The sequence below is a fragment of the Ascaphus truei genome, chromosome 21 (assembly GCF_040206685.1).
Source record: "Ascaphus truei isolate aAscTru1 chromosome 21, aAscTru1.hap1, whole genome shotgun sequence".
Taxonomy (NCBI): Eukaryota; Metazoa; Chordata; class Amphibia; order Anura; family Ascaphidae; genus Ascaphus; species Ascaphus truei.
The window spans coordinates 12,228,051-12,251,827 of NC_134503.1; the positions used below are offsets into that span (position 1 = coordinate 12,228,051).

General features: G+C 44.9%; 1 protein-coding gene across 1 annotated transcript in view; it reads left to right on the plus strand.

Annotated features, from left to right (window-relative positions):
* LOC142472149 (carboxyl-terminal PDZ ligand of neuronal nitric oxide synthase protein-like) overlaps positions 1 to 23,777 on the plus strand; it is an 84,026-nt gene that overhangs the window by 47,809 nt on the left and 12,440 nt on the right. The window contains exons 3-7 of the mRNA XM_075578982.1: positions 13,971 to 14,063; positions 15,751 to 15,809; positions 18,686 to 18,794; positions 20,277 to 20,415; positions 21,402 to 21,562. Of these exons, the coding sequence (XP_075435097.1) occupies positions 13,971 to 14,063; positions 15,751 to 15,809; positions 18,686 to 18,794; positions 20,277 to 20,415; positions 21,402 to 21,562 (561 nt within the window). The remainder of the gene's footprint in view (positions 1 to 13,970; positions 14,064 to 15,750; positions 15,810 to 18,685; positions 18,795 to 20,276; positions 20,416 to 21,401; positions 21,563 to 23,777) is intronic.

The following is a 23,777-nucleotide window of genomic DNA, read 5'->3' on the forward strand; positions in this document are numbered from 1 at the left end:
ATTTGGTAGCTCTAGTTGAATGGAACTTCCATCTTCCCAGGCTACTGGAAGATGTCTTCAAAGCATATTGAAGGTTATCCATTAAGTCCTGTTGCCATTGGAGATTGCTAATGGCTTTTGACTTAAATGAGCACTAACATTTTCCTCCATAATGCTAAGGGTATTTGATTTCTTCTTTTTTTTTTTTGCCAGTTTTAATTGCACTGAATCACAGATATTCATTTATTTAACCCTTTAGGCACTTTCACATATTCCCTTGTTCGGTCCCAGCCTGCTACCTTCTCTTGAAATAGTGAAGATGTTTAATCCATAGGACAAATAGAAATATTATACATTTAGGTACCTGCTTAAATGGTGACGGGGTTCGAAGGCTTAAATCGTTTATTTGATCAAATGATGCAACTAATTTACTCCTTTGTTTTAAAGACTTCGGATCAAAATGGAAAAGTTCACTAATAAATTGGAAGCCAGCTTGGGAGAAGCGCAGGGTTTTTGTATTTGTAAATGGTTATTGCTTTTTTGCATATAACCCCTATGTGTTTGCATCATACACTGCTCGTCACAACAAATCGTAGAATTTAATTTGCCTAATGTATTTCTAATTAAGATGGTTACATTTGCCCTGGCACCCTTTGTTCCCTTGTATGAAAAACATTGTACTTCATAATACAAAAAGATACAGTGAGTGCTGTACAATAATACATTGTCATGCTGCACTTGGCGAGTCCGCTCCGATTCGCCCAAACCTTCGAACTCAAAACTCAGAGCTCATTTTCTTGCAGGGTCAATAGTACTGTACTTGATACCTTTTTAAAAAAATTGGAGTAACAGAATATATTTTAAATGCTGCCTATCCTAAGCCAATTTCAGAAAGAGAGTTTATCTTGAGATTGGGATTAGTTTAAGGCCATCCTACTGTACATTTGAAAGAAAGCTAAGGATCAAAAAGGGCTTTGTTTCTCAACCAGGGTGCCATGACCCTCTGCCAAGAGTGCTGCAACCGTAGAGAGAAACCCTCTGCTGGAGCGTCCCATGCTGTCCGGAGACTGAGAGGCGGTGATCCGCCTCTGCTTGCGCTCTCTCTCAGCCTGGCTCAGCCTCCCTGCCATGAATGTCGCTTGTGTGATAGAGAAAGGTGATGTGTGCTGTGATAGCAGGGGTTGAGGAAAAGGTTTTGTGCTTTTTGACAAAAGGGTGTGTGTGTGTGTGTGTACAAGAAGGGTTGTGGGCAGTCTGAAGAGCAGGGGTGGCCCCAGATCTTACATAGGCTGTGGCCACGCTAGTGCTGAGCGCGGTGCTTGCCGAGTTTAGTTTCGGCAATTTAAATTGTCCCGTCCCAACTCACGCGATGCCCTCGTGCGCGGGCACGCACGCTCTCCCAAGCTTGGCGCTTGGGGAGACAAAAAAAAGTGAGTTTGAAGCGCGCTCAACAAACCCCCAATGCCCCCACGCGCGCTTACAAAATAGCCAGGACACCCGGCGCTCATGGTTTGAGAGCTGGTGACGTCACCGCTCTCAAGCATGAGCGCAGTCAGCGCCAGCGGGGCCGCAGCCTTATAATCCACAAAGATTGAGAAGCACTGTAATAGGTTCTGAGGTTTCCACGCAGATGTGAAATGGGCAGAGAAGGTGAGCCAAGTGGCTCTCATCGGCCGTCACATCCTATGTTTCTATAACAGCTTGTCTTTCAAAATATATGATTTTAGTCCCACGTGTAAAATGCATCACCTGCTATTGAAGTAACCATTCATTTTTGCAACATTGCAAATGGAGTAACCCATTTCTTGTTAGATTAACAATTCGACCCCAGCTGAGCGTGCGGGCAGCATGACTGTGATAGATTCTAGGTTTCCTTCTCCCCCTGCGCACATTCCGTGTGGATCTGCACTGGACTGGCGATTTGAGCCGGGCACATTTTAGGCGCTGTGGAATTTCTCTTGAATAGACCCATAATTTTTTTTTCTTCCTTTCTTTAATTGTATACAGACGTCTGCTTGGCTTTTACTATTTGGCACTTGTTAAAAGGGGGACAAAAGTTTTATCTGCACCGTGATAAAGCCTGAAAGGTTGGCCTCGAATGGCATCAATGGGCTTTTGTTCTTGGTGCATTTGACGCAGCAGGGAGAGCTTTTAGTATTATTTCTGTGGGAGATTGTGAATGTGTTTTCCCCAGCAGCAAAGCATTTTAACCCCCCCCCCCCATATATTGGACCTTCGTGCATAACAGAAGAGACTACAGAGTTGTTAACCATGGACACTGATGCAAAATAAGAAGATGCAGATGGATTTTGTTTGTGTGTTATCTCTACGATGTTTTTGTGAAAGCCTTTGACTGTGGGAACAATCATTGTTAAAGTGGTCTCCAGTAGGGGTTGGTGAACATGTTCACTACAAGCCTGGGAAATGTTTCTTTCATTGAGTAACACCAAAGGCCAGATGATGTCACCTCGCAGGACTTAAATGGAGATGGCAACAGCAGAATGTGCTTTAGGAAGTGCGGTTCTATATAAATGAGGTGCAGCTGGAGGACTTTTCCTCCCACCTCCCATAAGAAAGCATGTTTTTAAATAAATAAATAATGTTTTTGGCAGCTTGGCCTCTGCGACTTCTTTTGGTCATACTTCTATCAATTTGAGTTATTTTAAATGTGTTCACTGAATTAGATCATTTGACATGTAGGAAGTCTACAATATGATGTGCAGTGTATGATGTAAACACATCACCAAATGGCAATAACCATTAACAAATGTTAGCGGACATTTAAGTCAAGAGTTTAGCAATGGATCATCCCTGTAGGGCTTAATGGACAACCCTCAATGTGGTCTGAAGCCACGTACAAGTACAGCCTTTGAGAAATGTGGTAGCTTTACATTCCATTAACCAGGGCCCTGGAGAAGTGGGTTACAAAATATCTGAATATCTGAATATTTTCTTATATAGTCACAGATGTGCGCTCAGGCATCAAGATGATAAATAGCTGTAATAAACTCCTGCAGTATGTCTCCGCTTTGTAATTATTCAGTATAAATTGGAGAAGGGGTGCATAAACTTTTCAGTCTGCGCCCCTCTGCCTGCTTGCACCCCGCCCCCCCCCCCCTCCTGCTCGCCGGCGTCTTCTGACGTTACGACGTCATGTGACTCCGTGGTGTAATTTGACAGCATGTTGCCATGGCTACATAAAACTAGCAGCGCTATACAAGAACATGCTATTGATATAATAGCCCTGAAGAGTCTACAATCTAATTTCTAGTGCCTGGTGGGAGACGAAGTGAGTTTCTCAAGGTTACTGGGACTCCAACTGGGTCTTGCAGCTCGAGAGGCCACTCACCTCTCTCTCACGAGAGGCCACTCGCCTCTCTCTCACGAGAGGCCACTCACCTACTTCTTTATCCCATTAAACTGTAAATTATATTTTCTCAAATGCATTGTGTAGTAACCAGAATGCTGGCATGATTAGCTGTCCTTGGTGTGAAGGGCATTTCAGTTTTCTGGACACTCCACTAAGCTTTTCCTAGTAACGTACGAAGTAGCAATGATGCCTGTTGCTATTTAAAGAACCTGCATCACATTAGCTGATTTATAATTGACAGGAAATGAAAGTGTATTTCAGCAAATGTCATGGGCCCTTCCAATCATTGCCATTGACCGTACGTCACTTGGCTGATTGAAGGAATCGGGAAGGAAAAGCTATTCCACGCGAGTATTCTTCGAGCAGGCTGAAATAAATCATAAATCTTTATTCCGTCCATAAATCATGTGGCTGAGATGAGGGCCATGTAGAGAATACCGCGCCATTCATTTATCATCCTGCGGCTGTTTGCGTTGGCAGAAAAATATACACGGCCAAACTGGCCTGTAATTTAGCCATGTTTTCTCAGTGCTACCTGTGAGAAACTCATGAATAACTTTCACAGGTCCACAGCCCCGGCTTCACTATGTTATCACGTCGCTCATTGATTAAACTGCAGTCATTTCCCAGAATCCTCCTCTGCAGTTTCATTGCTGTGTGCGATATAGGTGTAGCAAGCTGTATTGTTTTCGGTACCAGGGCAAGCTACGGGACTGCAACTGCCCCAGTGCTGGAGGATTATTGCTGGGGAGGGGCGCTTATCCAGAAGCATGGACTCCCCACAGTGACATCGCCGCTGGGGTATCTATCTTTAACCTTTTTCTGCCACGGATCGGGAGCCAGTAATTCCTGCCACGGATTGGGAGACATTAAGTCCTGTCACATCTGTAATAGTGGAGCAAAGCAGTGGTAAGATCACTTGCTTAGAAGTGGGAGAACTCTGTTCAGATCACTATGTAACTATGTAACTCTCTTCAGATCCCTGTGTTATCACATTGTGACCTACGGTAAGTACTTTGGGACATACAGCAGTTACTAATTGATGCTAACTGCCAAGTCATAGGGCACTTTCTGACTCATGCAAATGAATGGGACTGTAAGGTGTCTTGCTTCTTAGTAAATTTGACCCTTTATCTCATCCTCAGACACCAAAAACATTAGAATTCTATAAACAGGTCTGTAACCACTATAAAATACATAATGTTACGATTACTTACACAGGATACAATGCCGTTTAGATACTTTAACTTGTTCTGGATAGCCGTGAAAGTGTTTCACACTCAATAAAAGTATTGGTCTGGTGGGTGCACCACATCAATACCTGTGCTGGGTATAATTCAAACTCGGAAACCAATCAAATGAACCAATCAAATAAAGTTAACAAGTTAAAAACATGATATTTATGATGTCCATTAAATGTCGACGTTTCGGTTCCCAAGAGAACCTTCATCAGGGCTGACAAAGTACTGTACTATATTTGGTAACCAGATGTGAACAAAGAAGCTCATTGTGCTATACTGTATATTCTTCCAGACCTCAAAATAGGTTTTTACACAGAGGTGCTCAAAGATCTCGGTTTACGCATCCTACCCAATGCTTGCTATTAACCAGTGCAGAAGCTATAGTAGAAGGCGGTCTAGGACAGTGTTTTTCAACAGGGGTTCCTACAAACCCTCGAGTTCCCCAGGCATCCCTAAAGGGTTTTTTGCAATTTGCAGGTCATTTGAAAACTGTACCAAATACAGCAGAATTTACAATGCATCTGATCTCAGACGCGCTGTTAGAGAGGGTTGGGGTTCCTTACAATGCATCTGATCTCAGACGCGCTATTAGAGAGGGTTGGGGTCCCTTACAATGCATGTGATCTCAGACACACTATTAGAGAGGGTTGGGGTTCCTTACAATGCATCTGATCTCAGACACGCTATTAGAGAGGGTTGGGGTTCCTTACAATGCATCTGATCTCAGACATGCTATTAGAGAGAGTTGGGGTTCCTCAGAATTCCATTAGGGTTCTTTCACCAAAGAAATGTTGGAAACCACTGGTCTAGGATATTGACATAGGCTAAACAGCAGTGGTTACAGGCTCACATTGTGGTACTATACTGTCAGTGAAGATGCTTCGTCTCATAGAAAGAGCGCATGTTAAACGTCTGTTAAACTAACTGCCCTAACATTCCAAGCAGATCTCTCTCTAGCGCCTTTTACAGAAAATAGTATCGCGTACCACACCTTTCCGTAAACAAACCTGTTTCACCATTACTGAGCTGAAGCTTCTGCGTGGCTCACATCTCCTAAGATGAAATGACACATTTTTTATGAAGATCGTACATCTCGTGGCATTATCATATTCCAAAAGTTGCAGGAATAAAAGCTGTAGATACAGTGACACAAATAAAATATTTAGCACCTAATCTGTTGCAGCCGCACAGCATGTGATGGGTTTTACAGTGTGTTCTCAGATCTGGCAGAGCAAGATATGACTGTTGGTTCATTATTTATATCTAAAAAAAGCAGTGAGTCTGGCTTTACAAGTTCATGTTAGGTGTTGCCACTTGAAGATGAGTAATTTCTCTTGTTTACTTAAATATTTACAGCCCTCCTATAAATCTCTCCCTCGGATATTGCTTGTAATAGAAAGGCAGTGTTGGTTCAATTTTGAAAGTAGCCCGAAACGGAACGATGACAGATCTTTATATACTGTGTGTTTTTTCATTTCATGAATTTGAATGAGAAGTTCCTGTTTGGGCCCCTACAAGAAAAAATAGGGAACAACCGAATATTACAATTTTCTATGTATAGAGAAGCCATTGTATTAGCAGAAGTCCAAGAGGTTGAGTTCCCAGAGCAGAAACAAATACAATATTTAATTTGGCTTCAGATATTAAATGTATTGTAATATTTAATGAAGGAGGAAAAACTGGCGCACAGCCAATGGAGTGGGTCACCAAAACAGTGAATAAAAAAATATTTCTTTATTAATCCATGTAAAAAAACGGAGGTAGACCACCCTCCTACGTAATATGGATTAAAAAATAAATATTTTTTATTCACTGTTTTGGTGACCCACTCCATTGGCTGTGCGCCAGTTTTCCCCCTTTCTTCAATACAAGCAATTCTACTTGGCTGCACGCCAACCAGGACACAAGGATTGGGGCATATATGCGAGTACAATTGACTTTTCATTTCTACATCATTGTATGCTGTAAGTCCAGGGACCATCCCAATGAGGATTTGACAGGGGTTATTACCACTAGTCTCTACCTTCAGGGATCATTTGGCCCGTCTGGGGACGTCTCATCATTATATACCTCACTAGCCCCATTTCCAACATCTTCCTGAATCACATTATAATATGAATGGGATGGATCCAGCGCTGGAGCGCATCAATCACTAACTGTTCCATTGTAATATTTACCGTTTGTAATAATTCACTTACATTGCACTATATTTGCAGGGTATATAGTGGTAAAGAGAGAATACATTCCTGTGCTACAGAATCTAACGTTCCAATGTCTAAGACATTAGCCCAAAGTGCTGGGTCTGGAGCTTCAAATAAGTTTCCCCCACTTCAGAGGTGAGCATCTTCAAAACAATACCTCTCCTATTCTGGTTTCCTAACTGAGCACCTTTACGCATTTTTGTTGCAACGAAGCATATAATTAGTGTACAGCATTGCCATAGGCCAGGGTCTCCACCCGCTGGTGTAAGGCAGAGGTGTACGACCTTTAAAACCGGGTAACCTGCCTTCAGCACTGGCTGTTCTTTTGCTTTCCGTGGTTGAGCGAGCGTGAAAGTCAATTCAATAATTAGACGGATGGGCTGTTAACACCTTACCTGCTGGAAGGCTTTGGAAAACGTTTCAGGGCACAGTGCTACGGGGAGAGATGCACATTGAAACGATCGGACTTTATTGTCCACTCAACATTGGCATGGTGTAGGACAGGGGAGGTCAACTCTAGTCCTCCTGGGCCACCAACAGGTCAGGATTTAAGGATATCCCGGCTTCGGCAGAGGTGGCTCAGTCATTATGACTGCCACCTATGCTGAAGCAGGGATATCCTTAAATCATGACCTGTTGGTGGCCCTTGAGGACTAGAGTGGACCTCCCCTGGCTTAGGAAGTGTGCCCCTGTCTTTACTGGTGTCCCGTTAGTCAGCACCACCTTTTGTAAAGTGACTACAGGTAATTGTAAAATAAGAAATGCTGTTTTAGACCAAGTTCTGATATTTCAGTGTAGATTTATGACAGGAACATTTTTTTTCCCACATTGCCGTGAGCTACAATATAGACATGAAGATCAAACGCTCGCTGCTGCCAGCTACCTTAGAGCTGTGTATTTTTGTCTCTAATGATTACAGTCTATCAAAAGATGCCTAACCCGATTACTTGCAAACTAAGTGACGCTAGCAACTTAAAGCAAACTTTGCCCATCTTTTCATTAACCCTCCCAAACATAAACACCCCGTGCTGAAGGCTGGCAGCCTACACAAAAAGGGCAGGTCATCACCAATCTGTATTACAGGTTCCAGAAAATGAGGATGCTTCTTCACAACATTGTAACTCTTTTTTTCTTTTTTTTGCTGATACAACAGAACTCAAGTGACGTACGGTCCATGTTGACTGGGACGCTGGGAGCTAGCGGGCAGGAGAAGAAACGATGCTTGTTGAGCAGATTGAATTCTAATGCTGAGAACTTGACTGCCTAGTAACATATCCAAACCTATTTCAACCAGTGAAAGGGAGGAAGGGTTTAGTCCAGGCCTGCCCAACTCGTAAAGTGAGAAGGGCCGAACTGCTCCAAGGAAAAAAAATTTGGGCCGCACGGGTTAAATCATCATCGTCATCGTCATCGTCATCATCATCATCATCCCTCCAGCACCTTTCATCATCATCCTCATAACTCCCCCAGAACCCCTCACTATCAACCTTTACGATACTCCCCATCTATCTCTCATACCCCCATCTCTCCCCCTCACCCACACAATACCCACCTCCACATCAAACACACAATACCCCAAGCTCATCCCATGTCAGCACCCCCCCCCCACAAGTCAGCATCCCCCCCATGTCTCTCTTCCCTCAATATAACACTCTCTCCCCCTCCCCTAAATGACACCCTCTCCCCCTCTCAATATGACCCCCTCCCCTCAATATGACACTCTCTCTCCCTCCCCTCAATATGACACTCTCCCTCCCCTCAATATGACACGCTCTCCCCCTCCCCTCAATATGACATGCTCTCCCCCTCCCCTCAATATGACACTCTCTCCCCCTCCTCTCAATATGACACTCTTTCCCCCTCCCCTCAATATGACACTCTCCCCCTCCCCTCAATGACACACTCTCCTCCTCCCCCCAATATGACACACTCTCCCCCTCCCCTCAATATGACACACTCTCCCCCTCCCCTCAATATGACACACTCTCCCCCTCCCCTCAATATGACACTCTCTCCCCCTCCCCTCAATATGACTTTCTCCCCCTCCCCTCAATATGACACACTCTCCCCCTCCCCTCAATATGACACTCTCTCCCCCTCCCCTCAATATGACACTCTCTCCCCCTCCCCTCAATATGACACTCTCTCTCCCTCGCCTCAATATGACACTCTCCCCCTCCCCTAAATGACACTCTCTCCCCCTCCCCTCAATAGGACACTCTCCCCCCCCCTGCAACTCACATCATACCCTCCCACTGCAACTCACATCATACCCTCCCACTGCAACTCACATCGCTCTCCCCCCCCACTGCAACTCACATCGCTCTCCCCCCCCCTGCACCTCACATCACTTCCCGCCCCTGCACCTCACATGTCAGCAGCCCACCCCCCTCACATGCCAGCAGCCCACCCCCCTCACATGCCAGCAGCCCACCCCCCCTCACATGCCAGCAGCCCACCCCCCCTCACATGCCAGCAGCCCACCCCCCCTCACATGCCTGCAGCCCACCCCCCCTCACATGCCAGCAGCCCACCCCCCCTCACATGTCAGCAGCCCACCCCCCCTCACATGTCAGCAGCCCACCCCCCTGCTCACATGTCAGCAGCCCACCCCCCTGCTCACATGTCAGCAGCCCCCCTCCCGCTCACATGTCAGCAGCCCACCCCCGCTCACATGTCAGCAGCCCACCCCCCGCTCGCATGTCAACAGCCCACCCCCCCGCTCACATGTCAGCAGCCCACCCCCCCGCTCACATGTCAGCAGCCCACCCCCCCGCTCACATGTCAGCAGCCCACTTCCCCCCCCGCTCACATGTCAGCAGCCCACCCCCCTGCTCACATGTCAGCAGCCCCCCTCCCGCTCACATGTCAGCAGCCCACCCCCCGCTCACATGTCAGCAGCCCACCCCCCGCTCGCATGTCAGCAGCCCACCCCCCCGCTCACATGTCAGCAGCCCACCCCCCCGCTCACATGTCAGCAGCCCACCCCCCCGCTCACATGTCAGCAGCCCACTCCCCCCCCCGCTCACATGTCAGCAGCCCACCCCCCACCTCTGCACCAGCCCGTTTTTCACACCCACCCCCCACCAGCCCGTTTTTCACACTCTCTCTCTCTCTCACACACACACACACACACACACACACACACACGTACTAAGCCCCGCCCCCGGCATCCTGCTATTGAAAAAAAAAATACTCACGGCTGCCGCATCCTCCTCATACTGCTGTTGCCCCCGCGCACTGCAAAACCCGGGGGGGGAGGGAGGGGAGGGGAGGGAGGAGGGGGAGATGATGAATCGCCGCCATTTTTTAAAACTTTTTTTTAAAATTTATTTAATTAATTAACTGGCGCCGGCAGGAGTCATCGCGGGCCGCATGTTGTGCAGGCCTGGTTTAGTCTTTGCTTCCAGAGATACTGCTACTTTTTCTATACTACAGTATTGGTAGTGTATGCTGCCTTTACTGTGCCGTCATTTGTATTTTGCAAAGAGACATGCAAATTGTGTGTGTGTGTGTGTGTGTGTGTGTGTGTGTGTGTGTGTGTGTGTGTGTGTGTGTGTGTGTGTGTGTGTGTGTGTGTGTGTGTGTGTGTCATTTTGAGTGCTGCTGGGTCTGTGACCAAAATGTATACAGCAAGAGGCAAAAAGGCCCTGATGCTACATCCAATATGCCAAATCATTTAGTACATTACCATGTATTTTATCTATATTCTTTCTTCATAAATATGGGTCATTTTGTTCAATACTTTGGGCAAAATATTTTAAGTCATGGTAACCCCATTTCAGTAGGTCTCACACTACCAATATCGTACTCTTAGGCTGCGTCCATAGTGGAACGCGCCAGCTTCCGCGCTCCTCGGCGCAGCGCACACTCGCTCACGTGCAGCAGGAGATATTTCCTATCTTTGCAGAGGCAACAGGGAGGTGTGTCAGGGGGGGGAAAGCGCAACCGTGATGTCACGGCGCTGGTTCGCCCTCATTGGGCGACCCGCTCACGTGACCCAGCCATTGCGCGGGAAATACAAACCTGTTTGTAACGCGATGCGCCGGTCTCCCCGCAGCGCATGTGCACGCGCACACAATGCACAAATTCATTGTCGTCCTAGTGTTTGTTTCGGCGCAAGCTACACAGCTCACGCCGTATCCTGCACTATGGACGCAGCCTAAGGCTGAGGACAAGGTGGCGCTGAGCGTGCAGGCGCTCATGCGCGGCAGCGCAAGCAAGCGGCAAATTCAAATTTGCTTGCTTGGCAAGCAGCTAAGCGCCGCTCAGGCGCATGCTATTGCTGGCCACACACATTGCCACAATGTGTTTCATCGCGGCCAGTGTGAGCACGCCTGCCCGCTCGGCGCCACCCTGGACAAGGCCTTATGGATGTCTCCCACTGCATAGAGCGACGATGAAACACAAATACCAACAGCATCATTACTATAGTACAAAATAATGTGCGTCTCTTGTATTTTGCAAACCCTGATTGCTCGAACATGTGTTGATTCTGTTAACTATAAGATTTGATTGAGTTGGCTTCTTTTGTACGTGCTGCGTTTGGCGCCTAAGAGGCCAGTTTCTTCACCACAAGGCCGCCCCTCCTATTTCTATTCCTTTACCATGGTAATTTTTCGTAAGGTGCCGTCACAAAGCAAATGTCAAATTGCACCGTAGTCTGTGTGCTTTTATCTGCAGAATTATTACATGAATTATTCATGAGGTAAAGTTCCATTAGTTTTAATTAATAAGCTTTTTTTTCTTGTTAACTTACTCCGCCGGAATAACATTGGTTTTCATACAAACATTGGTATTCGTACTGCACTATCCCCCTTCCACCAACCTGGTCTTCGTGATAGAAGCCACATGGTGTTGAAGAAGGCAAATAAATGATCTAAAAGGGTTTTTAAATGATCCCTGATTCATGCATGGAAAAGGATTCCGATAGATGCTTTGAATTGACCTATAATGCCTCTGCCCTCCCATAGAGCTGCACACACAACCATGCAACTTATTCAGACACTCCTTGTTAAGCTTCTAAGTATGTGGACTTTGTCATCTCAGTCCCTTGATCCCAGACGTTGTCATGGTTCTTAGAAATTATAGCCATGAAACTGCAGTCAGGGACTTGAAGCACTGCACTGAAACGCAGGTAGCACACGAGACAAAATACACTATACAGTATGTACTGAAATTATTTTTGCTCTGAGCAAGGATGAACAATTCTATGAAGGTTACAAGGAATATGATTATATACTGTATACACTGTGGGCTCTACATTAATTTATATTCACACAGATACACACACACACACACACACACACACACACACACACACACACTCTTACATCACTTACTTTCAGGAACCATTTAACACCTCTAGCCATAAATCTCATCCACACCGGGGGAAGGACCAGCACAGATAACATTCCAAGAGACACTGTTTTTAAGTATACCTTTTGCTTGCTTCATTGTAACATCGCCGGAAGAAGAGATCAGTGTATCTCGAAAGCTCGCACAAATAAAAGCATTTCGTTAGCCACAGAACGGTATCATCTATTTATTTTTTGATTATTGAAGCTCGGCTAACACGGTACTGATACCTCTACAAACACACATACACATATATATTCCTTGTAACCTTCATAGAATTATATATATATATATATATATATACACATACACACACACACATACACACATACACACATACACACACACACACATACACACACACACACGGATTTCATGCAGAAACAATTCCAAAAACCATTTTTAGACCAGTACTATTTGATATTTGTGTACTGTATATATGTATATTACATTAGAGATGTAGTGGAAGAGGCTAGTGGTAAAGGGCACGGTCTTAGGGGGCTGAGAGTCGCACGTCCTCTTTACTCATTGCTGCTCTGCCACGTAATACAAGATTGCAAACATGTTATGGCGGATTACAGGTGATCTAATGGATTAATTAGCGCTTGGAGGGACTACATGCTTAGTAAGGTCCCAAACTGTACCTCAGTGTGAGTGGTAGAGTTGTCAATTACCGCTGCACCTTACTTAGTCTCGCCCCACAGTGCCTTGCACCAGCCGCAGCAAGGCATTGTGGGACGTGCCCTTTCAAGCTCTTGCGGTGATTGACCTCTATGCCACCCATTCCACCCATGCTGCCTGTGGTTAGGGGACCTTATTAAAGCAGCAATCCAGGTTTAATTTAGTCATTTTTTTTATTACAGGATTGAAGCAGGGGATCTCCGGACCTGAACTGTGTTGATTTCAGCTCTGGGGACCGCCTGCAGCCAGAGATACTTACCACTTTAGGGGATTTTGGTGTCTCTGGTAAGTTTAAAGATCCTGGTCACATGTGCCAATACGAAGCCACAACGGATGATGTCACAGCTTCCTATTGGTCCGCAGGGCATTTAATCACCGTCATTGTCAGGCACACAAGTTCCCTGCCTGTTGAGATCCCGGCACCCCCTACAGAGGTATGCATCTCTAGAAGCAAGGGGTCCCCAGAGCTGAAATAAATTAACGGGGTTCAGCTCCGGAGACGACCTGCTTCAAATCTGTAATAATAAAAATTATGCAAACATGAACCCTAGATTGCTGTTTTAAGTGTGCGATGCCTCCATGAACTCGGAACCCTAAGCTGCCAAACGGTTTTATTAACAATGTTTTGGTGAGTAGGCAATACGACTTATTAATTAGGGGTTCTCAGAACAAATGTTTTCTAGCAGTGGGTTCACAATGTAAAAAGGTTGGGGACCGCTGCAGTAGAGTAATGAGGATTGAACCCTTTAATATTCTTCTCATGCTGTGACATAAATCTTTGCTTATACTTCTTTTTAGGTTGTGTATAAAAATGAATGTAATCTATTTTCCTACAATTCTGTGTGCTTATTGATTAAGTAATTCTAATTGTGCTTTTCTTATGCAGCACAGCAGTTTTCCCACCTTATTCATTAAAAATGGAATTCTACGTGGCACAGAATGAATGAATGAATAATGCGGCACTCGCAAAGTGCAGTTTAGTGTTGCAGAACTGAAGAAATTATAGACCCAGCTATTAGATCTTATTAGTGACAATTCTTTCCAGGGGAAGAGGGAATGCAGATTTGCACCTCCTCTCACCGATTACCAAGACGTATTCAAATGATGCTAAATTTCTTTACCCCCTTTGCTCTCTTGCAGTATGAATTTAAAGCAAAGAACATTAAGAAGAAGAAAGTAAGCATCGCGGTGTCGGTGGACGGCGTCAAGGTGGCGATGAGGAAAAAGCAGAAGGTAAGACAATTCTTTGGTTACCATAAACCCCCAATCTACTTCATATATTGGCATGCTGTATAATGCTACAGATGTAGCTAAGCCAACGAACGGTCTTGGGTGCCACTGCGACTCACGTTCACGCAACTGTAGTGGTCGCAGCACCGGAGGATTAATGCTGCAGGGGGAGGGGCGGGTCCTATTCGAAAGCATGGAGCCCCCCACGATGCGATCGCAGCAGACACCATCTCTGACGCAGCAGACTTTGCTTCTTTGACCGCGGAGCTGGAGACGGCGAGTCTCACTATATCTGTATGTAATGCAGATCCATTACAGAATGGGACATGGAGTGGTCCCGAAAATGAATACAATGGTAACGCACAAGTGAAGTGTTTTATCCAAGAGACTATCTCAGGCTGGAAAACACCGGAAAAGGACAATTGCAGAAGAGTTTCTCCCCAACATCAGATCACTAATGATGATAAATGCTTTATATTGTGTTGAGCTGCCAGATGTTGAAAACCCATGCAGAACAGGGATTAAGGTTGAAGGGGTACATTCTATATTCTTTATTTATTTATAAAATGTTTTACCAGGAAGTAATCCATTGAGTTTCCTCTCGTTTTCAAGTATGTCCTGGGCACCGAGTTATGATAATACTTGGTTACATTAAAAGGGACATGGTTATACAGTCAATTCACAGACATTTCATGGACCGTCCAGACCAGTTTAGTCCAATTGAAGTCAACAGGGATTTTCGGTCAAAAACATCCAGAGCCGTCTTTTCGGATTATATAAAATGTACCGGTTACTCTTTACTGGTCAATCTAGACATGCACATAGAGACACAATCCAAAGAAAAATGGCCAGAGTAGGTTGGCCATGTGCTCCTGTCTTCCACGTCCTTGTTTAGATATTGCCAGTGATTCTATTATAGATCAATGTATAACAGCTAAGGTTCATCGGCCACAATACCCTGGCTATTGGTCATTATGGCATGCTCTGAATTGTCATTGTTTCACAAGAGTGAGAGTCATTGGAAAGACTTCCGCAAAGGTTCCATTTAAAAAGAAAATGAACTAGTTCTAAACGCCTAAAGATCATGGTTATTCTCATTTTCATTTGCACCTGGAAACCTTCAAGAGAGTGTCCTTCTCTACCAATTGACTTGGGAAATATTGACATGTTAGCTGTAATGCTTTGGGTTGAAGTTGGTATATTATAGCGGTCTGTCTGTCACAAACATGTCCTGATATGATACAATAAAGCGAACCTTCTCCCCACCCACAACACAACAAAAAAAAGATGAAAAGCATTGAAGTCTAATTCATTGATGTGCTTATCTGTGACTCAAGACATACATGTGATCCTTTTAGTCTGTTTAAAGTTTCCTATGATGGTTTTTAATGCGGTTTCTTATGTATTAAGCTGTTCTGCGCTCCTTAAATTGAAGTACATCACGTGAATATTTTAGTCTGAAAACGGAGTCACTTTGAGCTATGTGAAGGCCGACTCTGTCATTATCTTAGGTCGTCCATAAGTGGTCTTATATATGCCACTGGTTAACTGACTATTCAAGTAATAGAGACCGTAATGTCTTCTGAAAATACCCACCTCAAACATGCAACATACGTCATACTTGGAAACTTCTTCAGTCTTCTATAATCTTGGTAAATATTTGCTATGCCTTTGCTTTTTTGTCAAACAGAGAAAGGAATGGACTTGGGATGAGAGCAAGATGTTGGTGATGCATGACCCTGTGTACAGGTAAGTGACACTTTCCTGGTTCATCCTGTATTTCTGGGTCCTGGAACCCTTGATGTAGCACAAGGGATGATATTTTTCACCTGTTTGTAAAGGCCATTCCATCAGAGATGGGGCGGCCAACTCCAGTCCTCAAGAGCCACCAACAGGTCAGGTTTTAAGGATATCCGTGCTTCAGCACAAGTGGCGTAGTCATTGACTGAGCCACTGATTGAGCCACCTGTGCTGAAGCAGGGATATCCTTAAAACCTGACATGTTGGTGGCCATTCAGGACTGGAGTTAGCCACCCCTGCATTAGAGGAATTTCCTAAGCCTCATCCACTGCACATCTGTCTGATCAACCAGTCCCAAACAGACTGCAATCAAGGCTGCTGGCAACAACTAATAATATATACTTGCTATACCTGGAGGAAACAAACGTTTCTAGGAATTGACCTTTAGATTCCACAGCATTTCCTCTTGTACTTTTCCTAATGGAATTTAATTGCGCTGCTGAGTACTTAATCTTCCATAGCTCACTGGCATGGAATTGGATTATACATGTCTTTCCATAAAATATAGCATATAGTTCTCCTTTCTTTTACATACTGTTTTTTGTATGTGGTCAGTGCTACACAACTTGACTTAACACAATGGGAATACATTACAGGAGGAGACCAAAGCAGGGTTTTATTTAGTAGTGTGATATGTTGCTGAGGGGCAAAGGCTCCCCTGGCAGACTTCACGTTGCAAACACGCCTGCATATCAAGCTCAGCCCTGATTGCATGCATTAGGCATATATACACTGACACCGCATATGCCCAAGAGGCCACACTCGGGGAGATGACGCTACAATGTATCTGACTGCTCAGGTCGGAAAGAGAAAGCAGAATGGATGTAACAGGACCGATTTACTGAAGTGGCATTGCATGACCCTTTCACTGCCAGGGAAAACTGCACAGCATTCGGGGTCCTATTGGAAGGGAAGGGTTTCAGTAGTTGGGAATTGTTGGCGGTAACTGAATGAAAAGCTGCACAACTTTAAAACACAAAAGGGCTGTGTTACATACACACGCGTGCGCCTGTATGTGTGTATATGTGACACATTATAACATAATAGGAACAAGCACTCCAGATATAAAACAATAGGAAAAGGAGTCTCTGCACCAAAGAGCTTACTGTGTGTGTGTGTGTGTGTGTGTGTGTGTGTGTGTGTGTGTGTGTGTGTATGTATGTCTTTGTGGGGTTAACAGCTGCTCACCTCGCCGTAGGACACTACGGAGGAGCACTGACACTGCACCCCAATTACACTGACACAACCAGCATTCATTTAAGGGCTCACACCTCGGGAGTACCCGAGTTGAAATTCACGTTTAATAGACCTAGTTGTTAGGTTGTAAAAGCTGGATAGTTGGACAGCACCAGCGTTGAAAGAACTGGCAGAAAGCAGGAGGTTTTAACAAAGTGATTTATATGCAATTTCCTTGAAAGACCCACGCTGCTGACCTCTCGTTTGAGTTATGTGCCTCATTAGGATCTAGCTGTGCTTTGCTTCTCAAACAGGCTGGATTATCACTGAAGTAATCCCCTATCGCTCAAACGTCTCTCAATACCAGAGAACCCACTTTGGTTATTGTTCTCAGAATGCTGACAATGTCACTATTTATTGCTATATTAGTGTATTGTAAAGCATTGGTATGGGAAAGTGGTATAAATGCATGAAGAAGAAAACATACCTGTTATTATAATACATGATGGTACCCCCAAAGTTAACACGTTCCTGTAGGGCTCCGCCAGAACAGGTGTATGTGCGGCAGCAATATATCTGAGCCGAGCGCTGCCGTGCACATGTGAGGGATGGGACGGTGCTGTGAGACGCAGGCGGATTTCGGACAAACGGCCCGCAGGTTGCAGAGTTTAATCGCGATTAAGTACCTGTTTTTTCAGTTGTAAGCTTTAGGAATTACTAAGAATTCGGAACCAGGGCAATGTAATAAACAGCCCGGTGACGGGAGAGAAGACTAAAACGGTTATGGTGACATTGCAGACAAAAGTATAAAAACCGTAGGCGCCGGGCCAAATTTTGAGAGCCAGAGATTGGCAAAGAAGGGGGAGGTGGGGTTGACTGTCACAGCATCGCCCCCATCCTCTCCAGATACACACGCTATCGGTGACACTCACACTGACGCGCACACTCGCACTGATACACTAACTCGTGCGCTCTCCGCCTGCCACAAGTTGGCTGCACTGGGAGAAATGAGAGCGGGTTTGGGGTGGCATACTGCTCCGTCCCCTCGAACCTCACTCCCCGCAACGTCAGATTGTTCGTTAACTCCGAGTTCCGGAAGACCGCTGGCATGGCTACCCACCATGTGATCGCTTCCTGTAGGACAGGAGTGGCCAACTGCAGTCCTCAAGGGCCACCGACAGGTCAGGTTTTCAGGATATCCCTGCTTCAGCACAGGTGGCTCAATCAGTGGCTCTTCTACAGATATGTAGAAAACCAGGACTGGTTTAGGTACTGTAGTAGCTTTTTGTACATCAGAAATAGCTTTATTCTTGGAATAACACATATAGGGTAGAGAGATAAAGTTAACTGAGTGTTTTTATTGAATTTCCGATCAAGAGTTTTTTCCCTGCTTTCATTGGCAGGCTCCTTGGCAGCTGAATGCCAGCATCATGTCACACAAATCCAGCATAATGTCGTATAGCTTCTATTTTCCGCTTCCCTTATCTCGATTTGAGCTTGGCCAGCAGCTGTAATGAATGTTTCATTGAGTTTTCACGCTCCCCTTCCAAGTAATGTTGAATATTCATGGTGCAAATGTCATTTGGTTTTTTTTTGTTTCTTTACTAGGATGCTACTTTAAATCGCTATTAATTTTGTCTCTTCCGCAGAATATTTTATGTATCGCACGACTCTCAAGATCTAAAGATATTTAGTTATATCGCTAGAGATGGAGCCAGTAACTCGTTCAAATGCAATGTCTTCAAGTCTAAAAAGAAGGTAGGTAACAATGTTGTGTTACAGGTTAAGTGACACACAATCCTGATTAAGAGCATGTATAGCAGCAGTTTATATACCATATTAATAGGAAACTCAATGTGTGTGCTCATATGCATGTCATTACCCAGAATCCCTGGCGGCAGTGACAGCACTGCATGTTAAGAGATAATGGGGAAAGGCAGGGTTGCAGACCTGTGAGACATGTGAGGGGTATTTTTATTTTCTGTATGTTAACTCTGCGTTAATTTCAACTCCAACACATTCCCCCCCAGTGTTTCATTTATATGATGCTCATCATAAGTTCTCAAGACTGATGGAATACCAATAAAACGCCTGGCACTAATGGTTTTCCGGTGGTACTTAGAGGGTTAATTTGGGACTGTGGTTAGTAGTGGGAATTGTAAGACAGTTCCATAAATGTGTTTTTTTTTAACCCTGTTCATTAAGGTGAAGTTGTTTAGAGAGTCTCCAAGCGTTGACTCGTGCTGATCCTGCAATGATTTCCATGGCTGGAGTATCCAAGAAACAGAACCGCTGCATTAGAGATTCTTCCTTTACTCAGCACTGATGTCTTCAGAACGTTCTCTTCGTTACTCTATGTCTTCATAGACGGGTGTTGCTGCCATGCGAAAGCGGTAGCACATCTGTATAATCTCATCAACAACACGCTCAACTGCCCACAAATGCCGCGTATTATGCTAATGCAAACTAATCACTAATATTGCAGATGTGAGCAGTTAAGTTTTCGTTGAAGAAATACTGCAGATGTGGATTCCATCGTCTTCTAATCATAGTTTCTGCCATGGGGGATTTTTTGCATGCAGTATTTGTAGCTTGACTTAACTTCAGTGCATAAATAAACATGCATTAATCTGCTGCACATCTAGAATTTAAAGCAGCAATCCGGCTTTCCATTTGTTTTATATTTTTGGGAGTTGTAGGATTGTGGCAGCGGGTCACCAGAGCGGAGCTGCGTTCATTTCTGCTCTGGTGCCCCCTGCTTCCCGATACTTGCCGCCATAGGCGGTGCCGGTATCGCTGTGCAGGCAGCACCGCCGACAGGGCTTGGTGGGGCTATCAAAATGGCAGCATTTAAAAGTGCCGCATCACCCGGGCCAATAGAAAGCCGTGATGTCATCCCTTACAACTTCCCATTGGTCCACGTGACAGGGACATGTAAACCTGTAGAGCGATTTCCAGCAGGGGGTCCCCAGAGCTGACATTAATGCAGCTCAGCTTTGAAGACCCCCTGCTTCAATCCTGTAAAAAAATGTATAAAAGAAAAGCAGGATTGCTGCTTTAAAACGGATTTCAGGTTTTATTCGCATTTACTGTTGTATTGCACTTGGCTGGGTAAATGACTTGCATCTTTTTGTGGTCGGTTTTTAAGATGTGTTGGTGCAGAGGTCTGGCCAGCGGTGCGTTTTATTTTCACATTGCGGCAGGATATTTGTCGGAGGTAATGGACATTCCTTTTCGCAGAGCCAAGCGATGCAGATTGTGAGAACGGTTGGGCAGGCCTTTGAAGTGTGTCACAAAATGAGTCTGCAACATGCCCAGCAGAATGCAGATGGACAGGCAGATGGAGCAAGCGACAAATCCGTGGAAGAACAATTGGAAGGTGGGTTAAAGCAGAGGTGCTTGGCAAAAATCTGCTCAGCTGTTAAAACGGCTGCGAGTTAATATCATGGGACGTGTGAAATGATCTAAATAACCATCACATTTATAGCGATTGTGGACAACAGAGACACTGGTGGTAAATGCCGTCATTCTGTTTTAGTTCAGTCCTGGAATTATTTCCCATCCATGCATGAATCCATGAGTTTATACGCAGCTTCATTGTGTGGTCTTTGGGCAAAGTAGAATTGTTCTATAGCTTTTGCTCAACAATGCATGGACAGACCCCTCTGGCAGTGAAAGAGTTAAGTCCCGGGAAGAAAGAAGACGGCACTCCAGTGGTCTTGGCCAAAAAAAACAAACAAATGTTTTAATCGTGCAAAAGTCCAAGGATCAATGTTTCGGTCCTAGTGTGGACCATTATGATGGAGCGAAACGTTTTATTTTGCCAAGACTACTGGGGGGCCGTCTTCTTTCTTGCCACGATCTGCTTTACCCCAACTCGCCGGGGCTGGCTGAGCACCCATGGCAGCTCTTCAGTGTAGTTGTGAACTACGCACCAACCTTCTCCTTTATCAGTGAAGGAGTGATGTACAGAGTGTGTATCAGTGGTTTCCAACCTTTTTGGTGAAGGAACCCTCTAAAATTCCGAGGATCCCCCCAACCCTCTCTAATAGCGCATTTGAGATCATATGCATTGTAAATTATTCTGTATTTGGTGCCATTTTAAATTGACCTTAAATTTACAGGGAACCCTTTAGGGACGCCTTGGGAACCATAGTGTTCCTAGGAACCCTGGTTGAAAAACACAGTTGTAGCTGGTCTTTCTGGAGATTTAAATATCCTGCCAAGTCACCTAATACCTTGCGTGAGAGATGCTCTCCAAATGTATTTAAAGTGGATGCAAATGTCATGGAAATTTTGCAAGGTACAAATTGGCATTCGGGACATGCAGGTGTTTTTACTAAATCCATTTATTTCCTTCGTTAGCGCGGGAGTTGACAGGAGCAGAAAATAAAGATCCAGAAGAGGCTGATGCCGATCTCAAGGGAGTCGTCATATTTGACAGGGGGAACCGTGAACCGGCCTCTCCAGTGTCTGATTTCAGCATCATTAAGTCAGTGCAACTGCTAAAGGAAGAAAACAGTCAGGTAAAACCAAGTCCCGGAGATGTTATGTACAGAAAGTGCTTGGAGAGATCAGCTAAAGTATTCTCTAAATCAGGGCTGGCCAACTGCTGTCCTCCAGGGCCACCAACAGGTCAGGTTTTAAGGATATCCCTTCTTCAGCACAGGTGGCTTAATCAGTGGCTTAGTCATAATGATTGAGCCACCTGTGCTGAAGCAGAGATATCCTTAAAACCTGTTGGGGGAGATCTTGAGGACTGGATTATGCCATAAAATGAATAAACGGCATGTAAGCATTTTGAAGGCAAACTTCTAAGTAAATAATTGCATAGATATTCATTCGTGATCCAAACTGGGGCCACTTGTAGAAGTAGCACAAGGGATGATATTTTTCACCTAGATAATATCGAGCAGGAGTAGCCAACTCCAGTCCTCATGAGCCGCCAACAGGTCAGGTTTTAAGGATATCCAAGTTTCAGCATAGGTGGCTTAGTCATTGACTGAGCCACCTGTGCTGAAACGGATATCTTTAAAACCTGACCTGTTGGTGGCCCTTCAGGACTGGAGTTGGCTACTCCTGCTCGATATTACCTTGATTACACCTAGCCTTACCATGGCAGAACTAACACACCATATTACTGTCTGTGATGGTTAATAATACCATAGATTCTCAGCTGTACTTTATGCCCATATTTAATTGGTTGCGAAAAAGATTCTCCGTACAGAAGTGTTCAGCTCCGTTTAAATGAATAGGAGTAAAATAGTCCCGACATTGCTTTATGGCTTTGCCGCATATTGAATGAACGATTGGCCCCAACCCTAAATTCACATTACATTATAGCGCCGGGCGTAGTGTTGGACAGCTATGATTCTGGTTCGGGTTTTAGTACATTCTTTAATGTGCCAAATTAACCAATGAATTGGTGTGTGCTACAAGGCCATTGTGTTCAGACATAGAATACAGAGCAGCGAGACGGAAATTAAACCTAATATTTTATAGAATTCTATATTTGGAAAAGACAAAGTTATTCCAATGCTACAAATATGAACGGGGCTCTCTCCTGGATATCACATGCAGCTGCTGTAGTTATGTGTAGTATGTACACAGGGTGCACTGTAAACAACTTTTATGGAAAGTTTTCATTTTTTCCACACTACGGAATGTGTTTTCAGTCCACTATTTCCCCAACAAATCTAGTTCCCAGTCCTCCAGGCTTTTAGAATATAATTTGTTTTGAAATGTTTGTCCCTCTTAAGCTCTCAGCAGGGAGACATTCTTCCAACATGAAACAAGGGGCTGTATAGCTGCTCATGTAATCATCCGTAAAAGCGAGTACCAGGGAATATAACATATTTACTTGAACCTGCTGCTTTCAGCAGAAAATTAAGGTTTTAACCATGTTCTGACCTGTCCTGTTTCTGCACAGGAGGTCAGTGGGAGTATAAAGTGGCTACTTTTCCTGCTGGGAAGATGTGGGGCCCTGGAAGTAGAGATGGAGCCCCGTGTTCTGTTAGGCGTGATAGCGCGAATCACACGCGATTTGCATTTAAAGCCCCGTTGACTATACCGGGACTTTCCCTGCGAACGCACGTTATCTGCGCTCACACACCTTGCAGGATAAGGGCCACCACGTGAACATTGAATTACACCAGTTTCGTATGTGAAGTTCTAATCCTAGTGTTAGGGAGAGGCCGCCCGCGTAACGCCAGGAGACCCATAATGCCTCGGGTGCTCCGCAGCATTGTAGATTAATGTGTGAAGAGAAGCGGCTCTCACGGGCACTTCTCAAATTAAAAAAAAACTTGGATTTTTATAGCATCAACATTTTGCTCCTATTCCCGGGCCTCTTCCCAAGAGGAAGATTGGTGAGATGAAAGCCTTCGTTTTGTACCCAAAGCAGCCAGTTTGAGTAAATAGGTCATTCTGCTGTACTCTAGATCTAAGGATGATATGGGCTGCAGTGTAGTGGCTCCTTGCTTCATGTTAGAAGAATATTCTCCTGCTGGAAACTTAAAGCCCCTTTGTAAAATGTAATTAATTGTTCCCCCCCTTTAACCTCCCCCCCCCTCCTTGGGTGGGAAGTAAGGAGTCTCGTGAGCTAAACCGCGTTCATTGCAGATCCGGGGACTCCCACCTCCCCAAGTTAATGACATATAAAGGTGATGCAGGTATCTCACTTGTGTTTAAAGGTCCTGCAGCGCGCAGGGCTATAGGAAGTCGCAAGGGATGGCGTTGTGA